The sequence below is a fragment of the Zophobas morio genome, unplaced genomic scaffold (assembly GCF_036711695.1).
Source record: "Zophobas morio isolate AGI-343-1 ecotype UQ-CSIRO unplaced genomic scaffold, CSIRO_AGI_Zmor_V1 ptg000030l, whole genome shotgun sequence".
Taxonomy (NCBI): Eukaryota; Metazoa; Arthropoda; class Insecta; order Coleoptera; family Tenebrionidae; genus Zophobas; species Zophobas morio.
In genome coordinates, this window is record NW_026972135.1 from 13,076,758 (window position 1) to 13,099,683 (window position 22,926).

The following is a 22,926-nucleotide window of genomic DNA, read 5'->3' on the forward strand; positions in this document are numbered from 1 at the left end:
AGATATCGAGCGATTTAGCGAAATACACTGTTTAAAGATAATATATTAAAGATACACAGAGACCCCAAGAGACTACAACCGCTGATGAAATTGATGAAATAAAGAATATGTTTGAAAAGATAGTGGTAGACATAGCAAAAATAAAAGAAAATCAAAAAACATATCAGCAAGAGATACAAACATTAACCATAGAAAACCAAGAACTGAAAGAAAGATTGCGGAGAGCAGAAAAATACGTAGAGAAGACAGAAAAATTGAAAGAAAGAACAACATTGTATTTAAAGGTGAGAAAATACAAGGTAACGAAACATCAACAGAACAATATGTAGAGCAACTTGTAAAAGAAAAAATAGGAGTCCAGGCAAAGATACAAGCGGCTAGAGTAGTTAACGAGGAAGATGACATAATAGTAGTTAAGGCTCCGCCACATAGTCATTAAAAGATGCCAAAATAAGGCAAAACGCCAACCCATTTTGCGTCTTCATTTTAACAGTTGAAGAGAAGGGCGATGCATGTGCGTGCTCATGACATAAAAATCTTTAAGGAAGAGTCTTGTAGTTTTTAAAAAACGTAGCAGTTTTTAAAATAAAAAATAAAGTGCGTAAAACCCGAGCGGATTTTTAGCGAAAACTATAACTCGGTACGCTTTTAAAAAATATCGAGGTGATAGAGAATTTTTTTCTACTTTAGGCGCCATTTTTCGTTTTCTGTTAAAATTTTACTTCTTTTAGTTATTGTAAAAAAACTGCAATGCATTTGGGGCAAATTTTGGTAAGTTAGGCAACCCAAAATATTAGCTGAGGCGGTAAGCTGTAATTTATGGCCCACACAATAGAGCACCTTTTAAATACCTTAAGCTTATTTGACCACCCTTTGAAGTACCTGACAATAGCATTAAGAAGGATAAAGCGGAGTAAAATTTGTACAGAAATATGATGCCATTTCTACGTTGTTGTTTTGATTTGGTTCCCCCTTTTAATTAAATGAATGATATTAATTAAATGGAATTTTATTATTGGAATACATTTATTCAAGCTATATTAGGGATTTAGGATATGTCTATGACAATATGTGCAGTAAAGCAAATAAAATTGCAGCTATAAAGTATTACAATTCCTAAGAGAGGAGTACTTATACTGCACAAATGGAAACGGGTACATACAAACTTGCTGACGCGGTCGGTTTTTTAATCCGGCGCCGAATATTGAGTATAGGTACGTTGGCTCCGACAGTACGAAAGGGAGAGATACATTTTATGATACCAAAAAATTTTCAAGCAGAAATTTTTAGATAGCAAAAAGGTGTAATCGCTTTGCGTTTTGTGAGTTTGGTAAACAGAGTGCTGACATCCCTGCCTCTATACACTGCATTTAAATATTAAACAATCTTAGGAAAATATCATCATCAATAAAATCATATTAATAAAATAAAAATAATAACAAAAAAGCAAAGACCACTTCAAAGCATAAAATTCAACATTTTACACTTATTGCCAAAAAAAACTTACCTAACATTTGTCTATAAATCTTTTTTCAATATATATATTTCGGAGTTGCTAATTTTGACTCCACCACGAGTCAACAATTTCTGGTAGCGTGGCATTTAAATAAAAATTTTCTAATGCATTTACCATATGTTTATTCCAGAAGTCATCATCTCTTTAAATCAAAAAATATTCTAAATCTACGTTAGTGTAGATGATAAAATAACACCATTTTCTTTCAGTTATATGCAGTGGGCCCTGTTAGACCCGATACATATAGTTGTGGTTCGGGTTCAAACTAATTGTATTATCTGCATTTATTGAACAATAATTAATTATTTTATTTTTAATAGCTCTTTAATATTTTTACTGCAAGCCGCATATAAACATTTAATCTCTGCAATTGAATTAGAATTTATTAACCCATCTGGAGAAGCTCCTAAAATTTTTTTTTCAAATTTGGTAAAGCTTCAAATTTTTCTTTGGCCTTTTCTTCATTGTCAATACCAAATTGTATAGACTTTTTTCATAAAGTTTTATCGGAATACACAATACTTTACGGTATTTGCGGTGTTAATTCCGTCTCTCATTTTGTCGTTTCTTTACTGCATTCCCTACACATTCGCTGACCACAAGTACCTTTTTCAATAGCGTTTACGTTACTCTGTGACAGCTTTATTAATAAATCCGATTTTTTTCTTTCATACGCTTCAGGTAATATATCTGCAGTTTTCGTTTGTTCATCGTCGACGATATTATTTTTGTCGGAATCCGCACTTCGGATACGCAATTTTTTAATAGAGGTTTAGGAGTTTTATTAATCGTTTTTATTTTTTCAATTTTTTTCCGCAAATGCCTTCGTATACTAACATTGGCCTCCCCAAATTTTTTTTTGAATAACGGAATTAGGAACCTACCCTTATTATTATAACTTATTGCCGCAGCAACGCATCGCCCTTGATACCATCCTGGTGCAGAAAAACTTATTCTTTTTCCTCCCACAAATTTATTAACGACAGAATTGTAGCATTCCGCAGCATTATAATAATAATAATAATACTTTATTTCCTTTAAGACAACATTTACATTGTATAGGACACGTCAATAAGTACAAAAAAAAAAACAATACACTCGCAAATCGCATCAGAAAATAATAATTAGACAACACAATTAAAGAATTCTCCTAGGTTATAAAACGCATTGTCTACTAGAAATATTTTAAGTTCTTTCTTAAACTTCGCAACAGTTTTGCAAGTCCCAATCCTGGTTGGCAATTTATTGAAAATTTTTGGACCTAAATAGCGCAAAGAATTTAATTAAATATTGCATCTGGTACACGGCACGGTAAGGTTGTTAATTTGTCTTCTGTTTATAACACAAACGCATAGTTATACTATGAGTTTGTCGTACAGTTGGTATTGTATTTTTGTTTGCATAAGTATAACTCGCCATCTCAAAAATAATCAAGTATGTCAAGGTTAAAATTTCATATTTTCTATTTCTACAGGTATCGGTTTTCCTTAGTCCAAAGATCGTTCTTAAAACTTTTTTTTGTGTTACAAAAACATCCGATGCCATAGTTAACAGCCCCACAGGCATATCCCATACCTCATCCTAGAATCCACCTGCGCATAATACAAACCTAAAGGTTGTGGTTTCGACAAATAAGATCTTAATGTACGAAACATATACACACACTTTGATAGCTTAGAAATAAGACTTTCACAATGGCTGTTCTATGTAAAGCAATGGTCAAAAATCACTCCGAGAAATTTTACCTCATCAACATTATTAATTCCAGTGTCATTTACTTTCAAAGATATATTTTCGCATCTTTTTTATCGAACGTGGAAGCGTACACACTGAGTTTTATCTGTATTCAAGAATAATGAATTATCACAAAACCAGTTAGAAACTTCATTCAGTACCCTCTGTGACTTCTCTTCTATCTTGACATTTTGTTTGTCTGAGATTACGATTGATGTGTCATCTACGTAAATCGTAAATGATCCTTCCCCCGCAATACTATCTAAATCATTCACATATAATACGAATAAAATTGGTCCAACAATCGAACCTTGTGAAACGCCGACATTAATATTTTGCATATTAGAATTAGTTGCTGTAACAATATTATGATTATTCTTGCTTGTTATACTAACATATTGCTTTCTGTCATGTAAGTGTGTCTTTATCCAGTCTAAAGCGTTGCCACGAATGCCAATCCGATCTAATTTAATGAATAATCTTTCATGACTTACGCAGTCAAATGCCCTGCTGAGGTCACAAAATACTCCAACCGGGCACTCGCCTTCATTAATAAACTCCAATAAGTTCTCATGATATTTTTGTAATGCTGTTGCCGTGGATCGTCCCAAACGAAACCCATGTTGCCTATCTGATAAAATTGATAACTTATTAATGTAACCTAGGAGTCTCTGAACAAAGCAGTATTCAAAAACTTTAGAAATCCTGATGTTATTGTTATGGGTCTATAGTTTTCCATCAGTTGGGGGTTATTTTTTTTAAATATAGGTATTACTTTGCTGGTTTTGAGTAAGTTAGGAAATTTCCCCGAACTGAAAGACAAAGTAACTAAATAAGTAAGTTGATTGGCAATAGTTGTTATACTATGTTTTATAATACACAAAGGAATATCGTCTAGTCCTGCTGAGCTCTTGTTTTTCATTTTTGTCAATAACAAGTTAACTAATTCTTGCGAGTGAAAAGGAGTTAGATAAAGTGAACTTTCTTTTGAAGATGGAAAATTTATTCGATTTTTATTATCGTTTTGCTTGGATGGAATCTGATTAATAACATTCTCTGGAGCATCTTTGAAAAAATTATTAAATGCGTTATCAATTAATTTTGGTTGTCTAAGCTGGATACCATTTCTTTCAATTTCTATGTCATTCACCTTCTTATCTCGTCCAGAAGCTTGTGCAATTACACGCCATGCCGTTTTAGATGGATCTTTGGACATAAAGATTTTGTTTTGAAAATATTTTTTTTTGTTGATGCAACAAGTTGAAAGTGATCTTTTTTTGCCTCTTTATAGACATTGTTCTCAATACCAAAAAGTAAACTAGACGACAAAGTTGCAACTCTATTTAAAACTTGTTTGCAAGGTTCGTATAAAACACCATTTGCGAAAGTAGAAAATAAAATATCATTTGACTGTCCACTTTTATAACAAAAATAACTTGCACATTGTTCGTGATTGCCAAATATGTGCTGGAAAAAAAGGAAGAGGCTTATTTTTGCTAAATTTAATAGCACTTATAATAGGTGTTCTAAATTTTAGAAAACTATTCTTACAAACCTTTTTAATGGTGATATCTGCTTTCGTTGTTTTAACTATTTCTCTAATTTTGGAACAATAATTACGAAGTATGTGATTTCTACATTCAATTTTTTCTATAAAATAATATGCACCATATGGTTTTGCAGCCCGAACTTTTTTTAATACGCTACTATCCTCGTCGCCTATAATTCTCTTATAAAGTATCTAAAGTAAATCCCTCTAATAAGATAATTGAAGATTCCATGGACATCTATGTCCATGCTCCCAGTTTTTAAAACAGTTATGTGTTGGAATTTCTTTTTTCTGTTTCAAACAGATTTTACAGAAACTACAAAGTTTATTTTTGACTCCAACATAAAGTATTTTTTTAGTTCTGGCACCAATTATGCGTCCTACCCGAGACAGTGCATTGTAACTGGATTTGTAAGAGCATTTGTTCCAAGCTCCATCGACAATAACGGTAAGGTATGGGACGCAATCATTATTTACCTCCCTCGCCTTCACAGCTAATTGGTACTCTTCTTTACCTGCGTTTTGGTTTGTCCTTTGAAAAGTGCTTCCATGCTCTTTAGAACTCTAACCTCGGCTTTACGATATGTCGCCTGGGGTATTTGAGGGATATCTAGAGCTGAACAAAATTCTGAAATTTGAGAATAACCCACCCCCGTTGATCTAACTCCACAAATAGCTGCATAATTGACTTTGTATATATGATTTTCAGGTTCTGTACAAAAATTACCGAATATTCCGTACATATTACATTTGTAGTAGAAAATACTTTAAACCATAACAATTTTCGTGAGTTATTTCAATATTATCTAAAGTACAGCCCAACATATTATGACTGATTGATTTCAGTGTTGTTAATAAGTGGTCTATGTCAACAATTCTACGTCCAGTACTAATTTCTCGACGTGTCATGACCTCTAGAGTACGAAAAAAGTGGTCTCCCGTTTACGTCTGTCTGTCTGTCTGTCTATCTGTCTATCTGTCTGTCTGGAGTCTGTATCGATTTTTTATTAGACAAGTGTTCTTCGAAACTACTGGATTTGCCATATTTTATATGTATATTAGAAATATCATGTAGATGATTAAACGCTAACTAAAACTTGGCAAATCATCTCCACCACCAATGGGATGACGTCATCTCCAAAATTTATAATACAAGTTTTTTAAATTTTATAAAATTAGATACTCCTGCACTTGTGGTGTGTAAATCCGTGTAAAATTTTCACCCTAGACATCTACAATTTTTGGAAAAAATTTTAACTTACCCGGGTTCTCATAAAAAAATAAAATTTGCATAATCAAATTTTATAATTTTTCGAAAAAGCTGGGTTTGTTTTATTGTGTTTCAGAGGCGAGAGAAGTTCTGTCGAAATAACCTTCAACCAATTTTCTTCATTCAAAATATATACATTCCGAGAGGTAACTAGGTATGTACCTAACTAAATTTCTAAGATTTTGGGTTGAAAAATTCCAAGATTACTAAGAAATACTCACAATAACGTACCTTCGTACCTACAATAAAATATTCTTGGAAATTTAAATTTACTTTTCTACCTACTTACGGAATATGCCCAATGCGTACGAATTTTTATGGAAACAGGAATTTAAAAATAACAGTAAGAATTATGGTCGGAATTATATATATGAACAAGCATTTTTTTGTTGTGTGTATTTCGAGTAAAGATCTCAACAGTCTCTGACAATGATTATATTAATTTATTTTAAAACACACATTCGGCTTTTTTCATTCCTTATGACAGTAAATTAAGTTAAATCACATATCAAAAATTCTCTTTCAAGGGACTTTATGCTAAAAAAAAGTAGGAGGTGCTATTTAAAAAATTATCGATGACGTCATACACCTGTCCAATATCTCTCAAATCTTTTGAAACTAATATTACAAAATGGCAATTTTTATATACCAGTAGACGTGTTTTTGCGTTTTTACTTCTTGAACGTAAGCTAAGAAATATTGTTTGTTTTCTTTCATAGTAGATAAATATTTTAGTTCCTTACTCTGCTCTACCTGCAAGCTGGGATACACTTCCCTCGCTGACAATAGCAGTAATAAAACTAGTTATTGTAAACGAAGTGAACGATTTTAACCCTTAGAGATGAGTGGCAGCTGTCATAACGAGGTAGCATGGGTGTTTTACAAGTTGCATACCTTTTAAAATAGAAATTTTCTTGAGGTGTGGTGGAGCCCTAAAGTTGAAAACTGGGATAGGAAATGAACCATTATGAAGCAAAAAAGCAAATTAAAAGGAACAGAAATATTTAAAGATGACGATTACACGAAGAGAGAAAGCGAGATACAAAAGAGGATAAGGGTGATGGCGGCCGGAGAAAAAGCGAAGGTAAGGGAAAGGAACGGAAAACGAATTAACGAATAAAGAAAAGAAAAATCGAAAACTTATGATTGCATCATGGAATGTCCAAGGAACGTTCCAAGAAGGGACACCACGACAGCTTACATAAAACTATAAAGGTACGACATAGCTATAGCAGCGATACAAGAGATTAAACAAAAAGGTAACAGCATAACAGAAATAGGGAATTACATATTCTCCAATAGTGGGAACGAGAACAGGATTCCTCGTAAGAAAGAACCTAAAAGAAGTAGTCACGTTCAAACCAATCTCCGAAAAATCAGCCTGATAAATATTCACGCACCGACGGAAAAAAAAGACCTAGAAACAAAAACAGAGTATTATGAAGAATCATTGAAAGAATACCAGAAAATACCAAAATATGACATCAAAATTATTATAGGAGACACGAACGCCAAAATAGGTAAAGAACAGAGATATCGACATATAATTGGAAAACAAAGTAAACATGAAGAAACAAACGAAAATGGAGAAAAGCTAATAGAATTCGCATAGGAAAACAGCATGATAGTAAAAAGCACAGTTTTTGCACGCAAAAAATACATAAAGGTACTTGGATATCTCCAGATGGCAAGACGATCAACCATATAAATCGTGTATTAATAGACAAAAGAAATGCACAACTAATCACCAACATAAGAAGCTATAGAGGGGCCGAATCAAGTACAGACCACATTTTAGTAATAGTACATACAGAAGAAGAAATGCCAAAAAAGGAAAAAATTGACAGGGCACAACAAGACATAGATTTAAGAAAATTCAAAGAGGGTATACAACAACAGTACGAACAAAAACTGACAGACAGCATAAAGAAAAACAGAAAGACAGACTCGCTAGAAGAAAAATGGGAAATGCTACAAAACATTATATGGACTACCAAAAAAGGCGTAATAAGATTCAAAACAAGCCACACGAACAAAGCCGAACGGTTTGATGACGAACGTAAAACAGCATTAGAAACTGGAAGAAAAGCAAGAGAGACGTACATGAGAACAAGAAAAGAAGAACATCAAAAGCAGTACCAACAAGAATATATGCAGAAACAAAAACGTACCAACATGGAAGCACAGATACGACAGATTGAAGAAAATTTATGTAAGAAAGAAATAAAGAATTTTTACCAAGATGTCAAACAAAAGAGGAAAGGTTACCAACCAAAAGTAATCTACTACAAAGATAAAGAAGGAAATTTAATAGGAGACGAGCAAGCAACTGTAAAACGATGGACAGAATACTTCGAAGAACTATTAAACGAACAGACCACAAATCAAGGCATAAGCGAATTCAGTAACAATAGGCGAGAAGACCTGAATGAAATACTAAAGCAAATGAAGAACAACCAAACTCCAGGCAGCAATGGAATAAGACCTGAGATGTTGAAGTATGGAGGAGAAGAATTTGTAGAAGAAATACATCGACTGATAGTAGAATGTTGGAAAAGCGGATAAATACCCAAACAATGAGAAGAAGCGGTACTGTGCCCAATATTAAAGAAAGATGACACAAAATGCGAAAATTACCGCGAACTAAACAGAAGGCTCAAACAACACATGGAAGGAGCTGTAGGAAAATGCCAGGCAGGATTTAGAAAAGATCAACCATAAATCAAATTTTCATACTAAAAGAACTTCAATTAGTGCATTACGAACAAGGGATTAACCTGTACCTACTGTTTATAGACTTCAAGAAAGCCTATGATACAATCAATAGGAAAGAATTACTGACAGTCATGCAAGAGCTAGAAATACCAAATAAGATGATTAGACTTATTGGAATGACGATAGCAAACACAAGAAACCGTGCAAGAAGTAATAATAATAATAATAATAATAATAATAATAATAAGACTTTATTGCCCAACAGATTATTATCCAATGACGGGACAATATATTACAATTAAATTAAGCTACAATTCAAAGAAAAGAAAAAAAATTATACATAATTAAAGAAATAATTACAAAAATTACAAAATACAGTACAGTGCTCTCTAAATCTGAACCTTAAATATAAAATAAAAATTAAGTAATATAATATCATATTGCTTTAAACAGTACAGTTCACATCACTAAAGTTGCGTAAAATTGCACTAATACTTGAAACAAATATGTCACAACGGTCTGCTACTTGATTCATAGATTTGCACATCCTGTATACTGGTGAATTTACGAACGATAATTGACACAATAAGTTACTGCAGTCAATGGTGCCCGCTAAAAGTTTTTTCAAAAAAATTACACCAGCAGTATTACGTCTGGAGCGAAGGGACCCAATATGATATTCCGAGCAGCAACAGTTGTTGTGAATATCCATTTAGGGGATACACAGCGTGAGTTCGAAAATACAAATACTCTAAAAAGCGTTGCTGCACAAATTCTAAATTGAGTGACTGATAATTGTAGAATGGCGACTATATAATTGATGCGTATTCAAGTTTGAAGCGAACCAATGAATAAAATAATGACATAAGAGCTTTAGGATCAGTGAATGATTTTGTATTTCGAATTAAGAAACCTAATACTTTAAGAGACGATGTAACAACATGATTCATATGGTCATTAAAACTTAGTTTCATGTCAAATATTACTCCAAGATCCCTTGCAAAGTCAGACCTGTTGAGGTTTGTATCACATATTAAGTAATCAAAATGTAGTACGTTGAGTTTGCGAGAGTACGAAACTATATGACATTTATCTGTGTTTAATAGAAGATCATTATTATGACCCCATCTACTAACTCTGTTAAGATCTTCCTGCAATAGTCGACAATCTTCTTCAAAATTAATAACTCTGTAAAGCTTTAAATCATCTGCGTATAAAAGACAGTGAGAGTTAGAGATATGAGCAGTAATATCATCTACGTAAAGAAGGAAGAGAAGTGGACCCAAGTTTGAACCCTGGGGCACACCTGATGATTGTAAATAATTACTCGTAGTAGATTTACAATTATTATAGACAACACTCAACTTTCTGTCATGTAAGTACGAAGTAAATAAAGATAAGAGAGGAGTAGAAAAACCAAATTGATGCAGTTTACACAGAAGATTAATGTGATTTATGCGGTCAAATGCTTTTGATATGTCGGTGTAAATTACATCAACCTGTAAATTATTATCTAAACAATTTGATAAATACTGTGTGATGCAAGTGAGGTTACTGATTGTTGTACGGCCACGGATAAAGCCATGCTGTTTGACTGACAATAAATTTTTTACGCAAGGATATATGTAACTGTAAATTACACTTTCAAAAATTTTTGCAAAATTTGACAACATTGAGATGGGCCTGTAATTACGTATATTCGATGATTCACCCGATTTAAGAACTGGACAAATTCTTGCAAGTTTCCAAACATCCGGGAATGTGCTAGTTTGAATACACTTGTTGAAAATAAGGGTTAGAGGCGCAAGTAGCGCATTGGAGCAGTCACTAACAAGAAATGTAGGAACACAGTCCAAGCCAGCACTCATGTTGGGTTTTAGTTTTTTTATAGATGAGTCAACTTCTTCATCAGATATAGTAGTAAGATTTATAGATGGCCAATTAGTTGATGTTGCAAAAGGATCAGCAGTAGGAATAGACGATGAAATGAAAACGCTGGAGAAGAAGTTTTTGAATGCTTCGACAATTTGTTTGGGGGTCGACAGATCTGTTTCATCAAACTGCATTCTACAGGGAATTCGTGTTCGCCCTTGTCATGAAAGAATTGCCAAAATTCCTTAGGATTATGTGTTAAAGAAGACTGCACCTGATTCAGATAAGATTTATAGTCTCTATTAACCAAAACTTTAACATTTCTACGAATGTAGTTAGAGAACTCATAATAATTAAACTGAAATTTAGTTATTTTAAATTTACGATGAATTATGGTTTTTTGTTTAATTTGTCGTTTAAGTTCAGGTGAGTACCATTTGGGAAAACAATGTCGACCAGGTTTAAGTTTAGGCACGTGTTTATCAAATAATGAATGTATATATTTATAGAGTTGTTCACATAACATGTTGACATTTTTTGTTTCATCTAAAAAATCCCAGTTAATGAAATGTATATCACGATAAAGAGAGATGAGTCTGCTTTTTTAAAATTGTACATCTTGGTGTCCGATAAAAATGGATAGTTTGGAGGAGCTACATGGTCAATTAACAGTGAGATATTTAATGCAGGGTGGTATGGATCATTATCTTTTGTAACGGTGCATTTATTTAAGGCAGGGTCGTGAAAAACTAGGTCTAGACATCGGTTGTCACAATTTTTTATGTTATTAACTTGGCTTAAATTTAAGAATGATATACTCTGCCTCAATAATCTACTTTTCATATCATTCAATGATTGCTCTAGAAAATGCGGAATGTTAAAATCACCAACTATAATTGAATTCTTATTTACTGAAAAGAATTGCTCAAAGATTTCCAGAAATAGCTGGAACATATCTGACTTAATTTTTGGAGGGATATACAAATTTACAATAATCAAAGATCGATTGAAGCACAGAACTTTGCAACAAACTATGTCAACATTTGGAACAGTAGTAAAAATGGTCATGTCCATACTATAAGCAGAAAACTTTGCATTGGCGGCTATGAGAACACCTCCACCTTTGGAACAATTTGTTAAACTTTTGCTTCTATCACTCCTGAACACTGTAATGGAATACTATCCCAGCCAATCCAAGTAACCACCTGTTTACGACACGGAGACCCCATGTCAACCACTCATTTCAATCTAGCACTGGAGGTAATAATTAGGCGAAGCGGAATCCATAGATCAGGCACCATATATGATAAAAGACACCAGAATCTGGCATTTGCAGATGACTTAACGTTCGTAACGAGAACAGTAAAGGAATTAAAGAAAATGACAGTGAACCTGATCAGAGAAGCAAAACGAATGTGACTAACGACAAACGAAGAGAAAACTAATAAAGATGACGAACAAAAAAAATTCACAAAAGGTATTGAAGATAACCGCGGAAGATGGAACTACATACGAGTTTGAAGAAGTAAAAAAGTTTAAATACTTAGGAGTAGTAATCACCAATAAGAACGAAGTAAAAGAAAAGATAGAAGAACGCATTATTTAAGGCAGTATGAACTTAGGAAGACTAAACAAGTTCCTTAGAAACAAAAATCTAAAACGACAGACAGTACTATATGCCTGCGAAACTTGGGCTCTAACAAAAGAATGGGAACAGAGATTAGAGATTTGGGAACGAAAAATACTACGGAAGCTATATGGAGGTAGCAAGGAACAAGAACAATAGAGTAGAAAAATAAATAAGGAAGTAGAAGAAGTACTTATATGGGAGAACCAAAAATTACCAAGATAATTAGAGCGCAAAGAACTAGATGGTTAGGTCACATAGGAAGAGCATCTGAGGATAGAACTATCGGGAAATTATTGAACCGTCTACAAGGTGGGAAGAAAAAGAAAGGACGACCAAAACTGAGATGGTTGGAAAACGTAGAAACGGATCTATGGGAAATGGGCATCGAAGATTGGAAAAGCAAAGCAGCCAACCGCAACCAATGGAGAGCCATCGTCAGAAAAGCCCAAGGCCTGTAGTGCTAATGTATATATAGCTAGTTGGAAATGGTCGTTTTAAATTTCTTTTTTTTTTTTGTATTTCAAAGCCGTTTTAAAAAACATTCAAGTAAATTGTACAATCTATGTACAACAATGAGTAGACCCTTCCAGGTAGAAGGGTCGTAAGCTTCACCCCCATCATTTTGTCAGTCGGTCTAAGTACCGAAAACGACCATTACGATTATACATTTCGATCACACAAGTTCAAGTTCGTACTGTAAGCGTAAGAGAAGTAAAGTGTTATTTGTTAACAAGGTGTTTCAATTCAATCTATCAACATTCGACTTTAACACTATTTAATGTACCTATTGAAAAAATATGCCCTTTTGTATTAAAAAAAAAGAAAGTTCGTGTCATTTCCGGCGAAACTGAAACTGATGCGACACCAGTAATCTAACCAGTTAATAGGCTGTGTTTCCTACATACAATACTGAACATGCCAAATTTCAATTTTTTATAGCAGTATTAATTTATTATTTGCCTTACAACCTTAATAAGATTCCCAGTAAGGGTACAAATTAACTTAATCTACATCATACAAATAAATCAATAAAATAAATAAAATAAATATTCGAGTTTTATATAATAGTAATTATTGTTCTATTCTTTCTGCTTGCCCATCTCTTGCCTTAGTTCCTTTATCTTCCATACTTCTTTCATCCAGTCCAGTCCTCTTCCATCCTCGCTTAGCACTTCTTCCCTACTTTTCTCCGATTCTCTCAATTCTTCACATCCTTATATGCTTTATTGTTTCTCGCTCTCTCCAACATATCCTACACCTTCTGTCAGTTTCATCCGTCCAAAAATTATTCCCTTTCTCTTCATTTCCACACCTAAACCTCACCATCATTCTTTTCTCCTTTATACTCTCTCTCTCTGTGTGTGTACTTTGGTACTTCATTCTTTACTATTTTTCTATACTCTGCATTATACATAACTAAACTCCGATATTCTCGATCTGCGTTCTTGCTTATCTATATTCTTATCTCTTATACTCAGTTCTTCTTTCATACTCCTTCCCATTTCTCTCATTCTCTCTGTTTCTTCACATGCATATCCCTTTCCTTCATAATACTTGTCTCTTTCGTTTCAAGCATGTTTTCCCCCTTCCTTTCTTATTTCTTTCCAACATTCTTGCAATATTTTATAACCACTTCTCTCGCTAAACTTCTCTTCGAATCCAACCGCCCTTTTATCCGCTTCCACTCTCATTTTCTCCATTTTTGTTTCTTCTCTCATTATATACTCCGGCGTATACTTTTCCAATCCCAATGTGCATTTTAAGTATTTTTCTTGCACTCTCTTTATTTCTTCATATTCCCTCCATCCCCAAATCTCAGCTCCGTACATAAATACACTTTTGATCAATCTATCAAACATCATCATTCTTCTCTTATAATCATCTCCAAATTTTCTCTCCCCTATTCCCCGTACTATTCCTATCACTTTGTTCGCTTTTCGGACCATTTCTTGACTATGCGCTTTATCTGAGTTATTGCTCTTTAATGTATATCCTAAGTACTGGAATTCTTTCACCTGTTCAATCTTCTTCCCTCTCCTTGCCCACTCTTCCTTCTCCTTTCTTACTTTCTTCCCAAACACCATTATTTTTGTTTTTCCACATTCAATTCCAATTCCTTTTTTTGTACGTCCTTCTCGAAACTTTTAATCATTGTTTTCATTTCTTCTCTTTTCTTTACCACGATCACCAAATCATCTTGGTACGCCAACGACCACACTTTCTCTTTGCCCACTACCATCCCTCTTGTCTGTCTTTTCTGAACATTTCATCTATATCTCCTAAATAAGCAGCAAACAATGCGGGACTGAGCGGGCATCCCTGTCTCACTCCTCAATTTATATAAAAACTCTGACTCTCTATTTCTCTATTCCATTCACTCTCACCTTATTTACTGTTTCTTCATATATTTCTTCCATTTTCGTTACCAGGTACGCATCTACTCCCTTTCTCCTCAAATACTCCCACATTTTCTCTCTATTCACGCTATCAAACGCTGTTTTGAAATCTATGAAGTATGAACAATGCGTACATTCGTCCACCCTCTTTCCTTATTTCTCTTCCCACTAAATGCCGCAAGATGTACACATTGTCCATAGTACCTCTTCCTTTCCTAAACCCTGCTTGACCATCTGGTAGCATACCCCTTACTTCCATCTCCTTTCATAACCTCTCATCTAGTATCATTACTTATGTCTTATTATAATTATTATACTTTCTCTCCACTTCCGAGGAAACCCTTTTCCCTTCCAAACTCCATCTACCACTTCCCATATCCTTTCTTTCACTCCTTTTGTCCCGAACATCCACGCTTCGTTCTGGATTCCATCTCCTCTGGTGCCTTTCCTCTTTTCAGTCTTTCAGTCTATCTTCCTATTTCATCTTCTGTTATTCCGAACCTCTCCACATTTCTTCCGTCGTTGTGATTCCTTTATTTATTTTGCAGCATTTTTCCGCACAACCTCCCAATAATTTAATAAAGTGTCTTTTCCATTCATGTATTTTGATTTTCCTACTGACTTCAGTTTTCCTTCTCCGTTCCTTGTTTATATATCTCCATACTTCTTCTTCTGTTTTCAGGGACTTTATTGTCTTCTCTTCTTGTTCTCGTTTTACTCTTTTTCCTTCTTAACATTTTCTCCTATAATTCTATCTTGCTTTGAAGTATACTCTTCTTTCCTTCCCCTGTTATTTTTCCATTTTCTAAATTTTTCCTTTGCTTTTCTCTGCAACTCACTACATTCTCATTTTTCTATTTCTTTCCTTTCGTTTCTTCTCTCTTGTGTTTGCTCTTTACCCTTGATTTTTATTTCCAGGAGCATGTGTTCTGATTCTACCCTTTCTACCACTTTGAAACTCTCTATTTCTTCCCACGCCTCTTCGTTGACAATCCCATAGTCTACAATTGATTCTCTCCTAGCCCTTAGGTAAGTCCATTCTCCTTATTCATCTCATTCCTTGTTTCCATTCAAAATTTCCCATCCCATTTCTTTTATTATCTTCCACAATATTTTCCCTTCTTTGTTATTTGCTTTGTCTTTTGATCCTCTTTTCTGTTCCTTTTCTTTATCTATTATTTTTGTCTCCTTATCACCTAGTCTTACGTTAAAATCCCCTCCTATAAGTATTTTTTCATCTCTTTTTCTTTTGTTTCCGTTTCTATGTTTATCTTGGTTTCCTCCATTTTCTTGCTATGAACGATTATTATTTCCCATCAATTATTATTATCCAGCTGTATTACTTTCTTCATTAGTCCGTTTTTATTATTACTTCCCTTTTCCAATTCTTGCATTTCTTTTCGAATTCCCATTACTATTCCCCCGCTTGCGCTCCCCTTTTTCTTTTCCTTTATCGCCCCTTGACACTCCCACACATATTCTTGTGGTAACGTCTTCAATTTTTTATACTTTAGATATTTGAGTGGAACAGGTACGCTGGGACACCCGGTATATGCAATATATGTATACCCATTTTTAACAGGCGCCTACATCTTTTGGACAGGGTTTACTTCTGGGTGATATGAAGGTAACACATTTTTGAACCTTCAATAGCTTTATCAATTCATACAAGTGAGGTTTTGTCTGTGTCGGATCAACAACAATCTCTTTTTCCTTTCAACCACTAGCACAGACTTCGGAAGTAAATCAGTATTTCGCTGAAGTTTTAACCACTGCGGGAAGTGTTTGCCCTGACGGGAACAAATAAATACTGTAAAACAATATAGAAAACAGGATCTTTACAAAACCGCTTTCATTTCCTGCATGGACGTTTCCCTTTGCTACTGGTTTATGTATTATTTTTCGACTTCCATCCATCCACTCGGTCCATTCCGTTCTAAAAAAACATACACATATTACAAAATAAAAAAATGGTATAAAATTATTTAAACAGAACACTAAAAAACTTAATTTTGCGAATGTAATTTTTTTTGCCTTATTCATTAATTTTTTTGAGTCACCTTGTCTAAGCAATTCTTAAAAATATGTATGCAGTCTTAAACCACAAGTATACAGTGTGTAGTTACAAGTGTATGTCCGATAAATACTGAAATCGAATGGGTGAAGAATCTAATGATAGAGAATTATATTTTATATTTTAATTTAAATCAAAAATATTTACGTACGATTTTTATAGTTAGTAATAACTTAAAATATTATTGTTTGTCATTGCTAAAACCTAAATATTGTCGATAACCCCTTCCGCCTCATCTTAACCATATCATTATCAACCATAAAATTTCATGAGACACAAACAATTGTGCAGAGTTCAACAACTTTAATTATCCGAAATCAGTTTTTAACGGAAAAAAGTGTCATGCAGAAATCTAAATCCAAGAATTGTCATTTGCGTTTTTGGGTCAAAAAATTGTGAAGAGAGGTAGAAATTATAACAGTGAAAGTTGTGATTACTCTTACCTTGTGATGTAAGCGTGAGAGCAGTTCATGTAATTGTGTTCCAGTGCTCATAGTTTGTTGCGTATTAATACCTCACACAGTTTTAGACAAAAAGTCATGCTAAGATCAAAAATATAAAACTGTGTTGCTTAAAGTACACGCAAAATTTGGTACAGTGATGTGTTTTAATTGCGAAGTGTGAGAAGTCTCGTGTATATCGCCTTCCTGAAACTAAATTTATTCATGTTATGTTAATTAGTTGATATTTTTTGTTCTCGCTGACGTCTAACCCAATAAAAAGAAAAATTTAACAGGAATCTTTCTTTTTATTGGTTCCATTTTTGAGGTGCCGGTTTATTTACCTACCGCCGGGAAACGATACAGTGTTAGCTGCAAATGCAAGCCTGAAGGTATGTTCCGTCTCTCTTGAACACTTTCGTGACGAAAACACAAGCCTGTTTTAATAAATATATAGCAGACGTCTGGGTGGTATGTTTTTAGTGTTCGATATTTTCTGGTCCGATTTACTACACTCACACCTACTTATAAATTACAACTTTTGAATATTTAAAAAAAAATACTTTTGTTATTATTGCTGTAAGTAGGTTTGCATTTTTTTTCGGTCAAGGTATGCCGGCTTTTGTGGGACTTTAGCAAATGTCATTCAACTAGATTGACAGTGTACTGTGATTTTGTTTTACTCGTGTGAAAAATTTCCATCACATCAGAAATGTCGTTAGAAGAAGCGTATCCTGTTAACATAAAATGCAAGGAAAAAATGGACACTACAAAACAGGATCTAGAAACCATCAAGGAATGGCTTAAAAAGCAACCACATCTACCAGACACATGGGGTATGTAATTTTTTCCTTATTGTTGAAAGTGTTTTCAAAAAGTTTAACCGAAAGTCGTTTGATAGTTCGTTTTTTAATTATTTTATTTGAGAATAAAAATTCTCCGGTTTATTAATGTTGCTAATAATAATAAAAATGAATAAAATTAGTCATTTAAATCGCAAATTTTTGTTTAGTAAATATTCATCAGTAGAGAGCGGATTTTATGAAATTTGCATATCCGTTATTTTTTGCATATAAGTCTTGATATTTAATATGTGAACGAATCATGCTAATTAAAAATGAATACAGCAATAAAAAAAAAGTGCATATTTGCATATATTTGCCTTCTGCTGCATATTTCACGTAACGGGTGCATATTTTGCATTTTTATCAATTTTTGTGCTACTTTGAAAAAAAAAAATGCCATTCGATCGGCATTTTTCTAGAAAGACGAAATTTCATGAATTATATTGCAAATATTGCCCTGAGCTTCAAATAACTGGGAAAGGTTTGGGTTTTATGGTAATTTGGAGGAACCACTGGGTGTTAAGCCATCCTTACAGGTAAATTCGGGTCCTAATTACTTTTGGAAATACCGTTCATTTCAATATTTTTGTTCGTTACTTAAGTGTATTAATGGTATGTTTTATGGTAGTCGAAGGGACGTTATCCTATTATTTTTCATCGTGAGTTTGCATTTAAGTATTTAAAGCGATAGAGATGTGTGTCAATATGTAGATAACTCAAATTAATTTATGAATTAAACCTTTTCCTGAACTTATTCTTCAAGAAGGAACGGTTTTTTGTTGTGCCTGCTCTAATCCGATAAGTATTTTTACATCTGTGGACGCAGTACGCAGTTTTTCTATTTACAAATACATACTTTAGAATCATCGGAAAAATTTCTGTTAGAATATTTCGAAAAATATTTAAAAATAAATTGTTACCAAAATAGTAATTAAATAGGTGATTACTACTATTTTTTAATTCGTTCTGTTTACCTATATTTATTTTTTAGTATAAGAATTTTATCTTAAAAAATGTCATTTATTTGTCAGTGAGATCTAATTAAACACTTTGCAATGTGATTTATGTATTTTTTGTAATAAAAGGTAAGGTGTTTTTGCAATTTGTAAATAAATTTAGTTTGGTTATTACGCTTTTTTTTATTTTTGGAGCATATGCAACTGCATATCTCTGCATATATTAAGAAAGTTATTGCATATTTGCATAAATTTGATGCATATCATATGATCATATTTCCCAAAATTTTGCTGCATATTTTCCGCTCTCTATTCATCAGTAATTTAACACCTTCGGTCTACGTTTATTTAAACTTAAAATTATTTTTAATTTGTATTTTTGTTTTAGATGATGAAATGCTGATGGGATATCTAAGAAACTGCAGTTTCTCCTTGGAAAAAACTAAAACCAAACTAGATAAATATTTTACCATGAAAACTGCCCTTCCAGAAATGTTTGCAAATCGTGACTTTACAAAACCAGAGTTCCAAAAATTGCTGAAGTTGGTGTAAGTAAAGCGTGTTAAATATATTTACTGAGCGAAACATGCGTCAGTCATATTAATTCATTTTATCCGCTAATTACTCACGTTATTTTAATGAGTTATTTTGACGCCACGCATTTTAACAAAACAAGATAATTATTTTTTTCTATTGTAGAGAGTAGTATTTTAATTTACAAGAAAAACTTTTTTTTAATACACTTAAACCAACTTCTAGGATTTCTAAGTGGTTAACATTGACTTTTTATAATTCAATAAAAACTCATTATTAAGTATTCCCGTTTAAGCTGCAAATAGGTTATATTAGAAACAGCTTACTAAATCTTGAATTTTTTTTTACATTCTGTGTACAAAGTTATAAATTGACACGAAGTATTTTAGTGTGAGCTTTCTTATTACTTTTGAAAGTTCGAATATAATAGTTTTTTATAATCTACTTTTTTCCAGTGAAGTGGGTGTTATGCCCGGTTTAAACTCCGATGGCTACTCCGTCTACGCGGCTCGACTCCTAGCTTCCGAAAACGACGATTTAGATTTTTCCCTTGTCCCTAAAACAATTTTGATGATTTGCGACATCTACATTAAAAAAGAAGTCGTAGGGGGACCTGGCGACGTTTTCGTTGTTGACGCGAGCCGTTTCCACCTTAAATATCTCGCCCAAATAACACCAACTCTGGCTAAGAATTTCTTCACCTTCGTGAACGACGCTATTGCTGTCAAAATTAAGCAGTTTCACATCATTAGAGCAAGCGCAATTGTGGAATTCTTTATAAAATTTCTGTCGCCATTTATGAAAGAAAAAATTAGAAATAGGATACATGTGCACGAAGACTTGGACACGTTGTTCGATTACGTTCCAAAAGGTTTATTACCCGAAGAATTTGGAGGAACTGCTGGAAAATTGGAAAAGCACATGGATGAAGTGCTGGTCGCTGCGTATGAATATAACTCGTGGTTGAAGGGGCAAGAAGATGTTAAAGCAGATGAAACGAAGAGAATGGGACGATCTGTGAACCAAGACAATTTGTTTGGGATGGATGGTAGTTTCAAAAAATTAGTGATAGACTGATGGCTGACGAAAGTGATATATTTATTTAGAATTTCTCTAGAAAATAAGTATGAATCTATTTCAAAGTGACTGTGAAAATTTTCGTATTAGTGCAGAAATATTTAAAAAAATGTTGTTACAACTACAGAAAAGTTGTTACAATTTTCAGAAAACAAAGGTAGATATCGAAGTTTCAATAAATGTCTGTTTATACTCCTTTAACTTATGTTAAAAAGTTAAAAAAAAAATGTTATTTTTTTATATAAATATTTACTTCAACTTATACTTCCAGTTTAGAAATAGTGACTACTGTAAGTGGATATAAGTTGTAATAATAAACGCATACTATGCTCATTAGGGTCCTTATTTTACTTAATTCAAATAAATCTTGATCCTTCACTAGCAAAATCTACATTTTTTGTCAAATTAGCCATAAATATTGTTATGAAATTCTTTCTAATTCATGTAAATAGAACTGAATTTTGGTAACACTACATTCAATCTAATTTACATATACAACAATTTTACAGACGTGTTTACAACAATAACACAGCGGTTTTTTATACCGTGTTCAAAATGCATCCACTATGAAGTCGTTTTTAATGGCTACTATAAATTGTTTGTCCTAGGTCGTGAAACTGAATCAAAAGTTCAAATTAAATGCAAAACAATATTTAAAACTAACTGTCATTTTACACGTTTATGTAGGTAGATAACTGTGGTAATGACCTTCCTGACGCACTAGTAAATCACTCGCGGCGATGGAATTACCGAGGTTGTTGTCTTCAGAAAAAAAGCATTCGGAACTTTGGATATATTTTGTTCAGTTCCTTCGATGCAAAAAAATGATGCGCTGTCTCGTGGAAAATTACCTTGTGTACCATGTTATCTTACCGACTTTGATATATATTTTATGTTTGGGTGTTAAGTTTTTACTGGATGTATCCGTATGATTAACAACTTAATTTTGAATCTGTAAAAATCGAATGCTTTGAAATAATGCAGATGTTTTATGGTTATCGTAAACATGTCAAATTTTTAATCAAAACATATTTGTTGGCTCTATAAGTTATTATAAGTCAAAATTTATCCGTTAATACCCCCCAGGAGTTGATGATGTCATCTTACAATTTTGTCGAATAAATGTTATTTAAGTGTTAAAAAGTAGCATAGTCCTGAACTTGTGGTTCATAAATACCCTATTAAGATTTTTCGGCTTTTCGACTTCTCGATTTTTCAATTTTAGATGTTTTAATTTTTCAATATTTCAATTTTAACTTTTTCAATTTTTCCATTCTTCAAATTTTCGGTTCCTCGATTTTTATCCTCTTCAATTTTACGGTTTAAAAAAATTTCGATTTTTCAATTTTTCAAATATTGACGTTTCTAAATTTTCAGTTTTTCGATTACCGAAGAAATCGTTTACCTATTTATTTTCCGATTTCTCCACTTTCAAAATTTTTATTTTTCAATTCTTCAATTTTTCGATTTTTCAAGTCTTTGATTTCTCAATTTTCCCTTTTTTTTAATTTTTCAAATCTTTTCGATATCTCTTTCAGTTTTGGAATTTTTCAATATTCGATTTTTTGACTTTTCGATTCTTGCGCTTCCGGGTTTTTGATTTCTCGATATCTTACTTTTTGGATCTTCAATCTTTCGTTAAATTTTAGATTTTTCAATTTTTCGACTGCTTTATACTTCGATTTCTTAATTTTTCAACTTTTCGATGTTTTAATTTTTCAATTTTTAAAATTCTAGGTTTTCCATTTCTCGAGTTTTCAGTCCTTCTATATTTCAATTTTTCATTTTTCCGAATTTTTAAATGTTTGATTTTCCAATTTTTCTTTTTAAAATTTTTCGATTTTTCAATTTTTTGATTTCTCGATTTGTCGAATTCAGATGTTTGGATCTTTCGATTGTTCAGTTTCTCGATTCATCAATTTTGCAATTTTTAACTTTTCTTCTCGGCTTTCGAATTCTCGATTTCTCAATCCCTTGATTTTTCGACTTCTCGGTGTCTCAGTTTTCGAATTTTTCAATGTTCGATTTTTGGATTCCTCGGTTTTTCGATGTTTGGATTTTTCAGTGTTTAGATATTTAAATTTTAGATTTTCGAATTTTTATTTTTTGATTTTGCGATATTTTAATTTAATGTTTTAGATCTTAGATTTTTTGTTTCCTCGATTTTTTGATTTTTGAGTTCTTTAGTATTTCTATTTTCCACTTTCTCAAATTTTGACGTTGCTAAATTTTCAATTTTCCGATTTCTCAAGTAATCTATTTTTGATTTTCCCATTTTTCGACTTCTCAAAGTTTCGATTTTTAGGCTTTGCTTTTTT

General features: G+C 32.9%; 4 protein-coding genes across 6 annotated transcripts; 2 read left to right on the forward strand and 2 right to left on the reverse strand.

The window, feature by feature from the left end:
• Positions 1-3,911: 3,911 nt before the first annotated feature.
• LOC135138599 (uncharacterized) lies at positions 3,912-4,466 on the reverse strand. Its single transcript, XM_064068576.1, has one exon. It carries the CDS (start codon positions 4,464-4,466, stop codon positions 3,912-3,914), a length of 555 nt encoding a protein of 184 aa, XP_063924646.1.
• A 2,761-nt stretch (positions 4,467-7,227) lies between these two features.
• LOC135138600 (uncharacterized) lies at positions 7,228-8,634 on the forward strand. The gene is made up of 3 exons (XM_064068578.1): positions 7,228-7,240; positions 7,296-7,628; positions 7,682-8,634. The coding sequence occupies exons 1-3, from the start codon at positions 7,228-7,230 to the stop codon at positions 8,632-8,634; spliced, it is 1,299 nt and encodes a 432-aa protein (XP_063924648.1).
• Positions 8,635-9,431: 797 nt separating this feature from the next.
• Positions 9,432-10,850, reverse strand: LOC135138601 (uncharacterized). The gene is made up of 3 exons (XM_064068579.1): positions 10,478-10,850; positions 9,705-9,991; positions 9,432-9,593 (listed from the first exon to the last, which is right to left on the reverse strand). Exons 1-3 carry the CDS (start codon positions 10,848-10,850, stop codon positions 9,432-9,434), a joined length of 822 nt encoding a protein of 273 aa, XP_063924649.1.
• A 6,213-nt stretch (positions 10,851-17,063) lies between these two features.
• Positions 17,064-20,815, forward strand: LOC135137997 (alpha-tocopherol transfer protein-like). 3 transcript variants are annotated; one of them, XM_064067801.1, is made up of 4 exons: positions 17,064-17,161; positions 17,807-18,032; positions 19,386-19,545; positions 19,987-20,815. In XM_064067801.1, exons 2-4 carry the CDS (start codon positions 17,909-17,911, stop codon positions 20,606-20,608), a joined length of 906 nt encoding a protein of 301 aa, XP_063923871.1. In that variant the 5' UTR covers positions 17,064-17,161; positions 17,807-17,908; the 3' UTR covers positions 20,609-20,815. The 3 variants fall into 3 exon arrangements, with proteins under 3 accessions (XP_063923871.1, XP_063923870.1, XP_063923869.1); XM_064067800.1 differs by lacking the exon at positions 17,064-17,161 and adding an exon at positions 17,379-17,588; XM_064067799.1 differs by lacking the exon at positions 17,064-17,161 and having other exon boundaries at positions 17,674-18,032.
• The last annotated feature ends 2,111 nt before the right edge of the window (positions 20,816-22,926 follow it).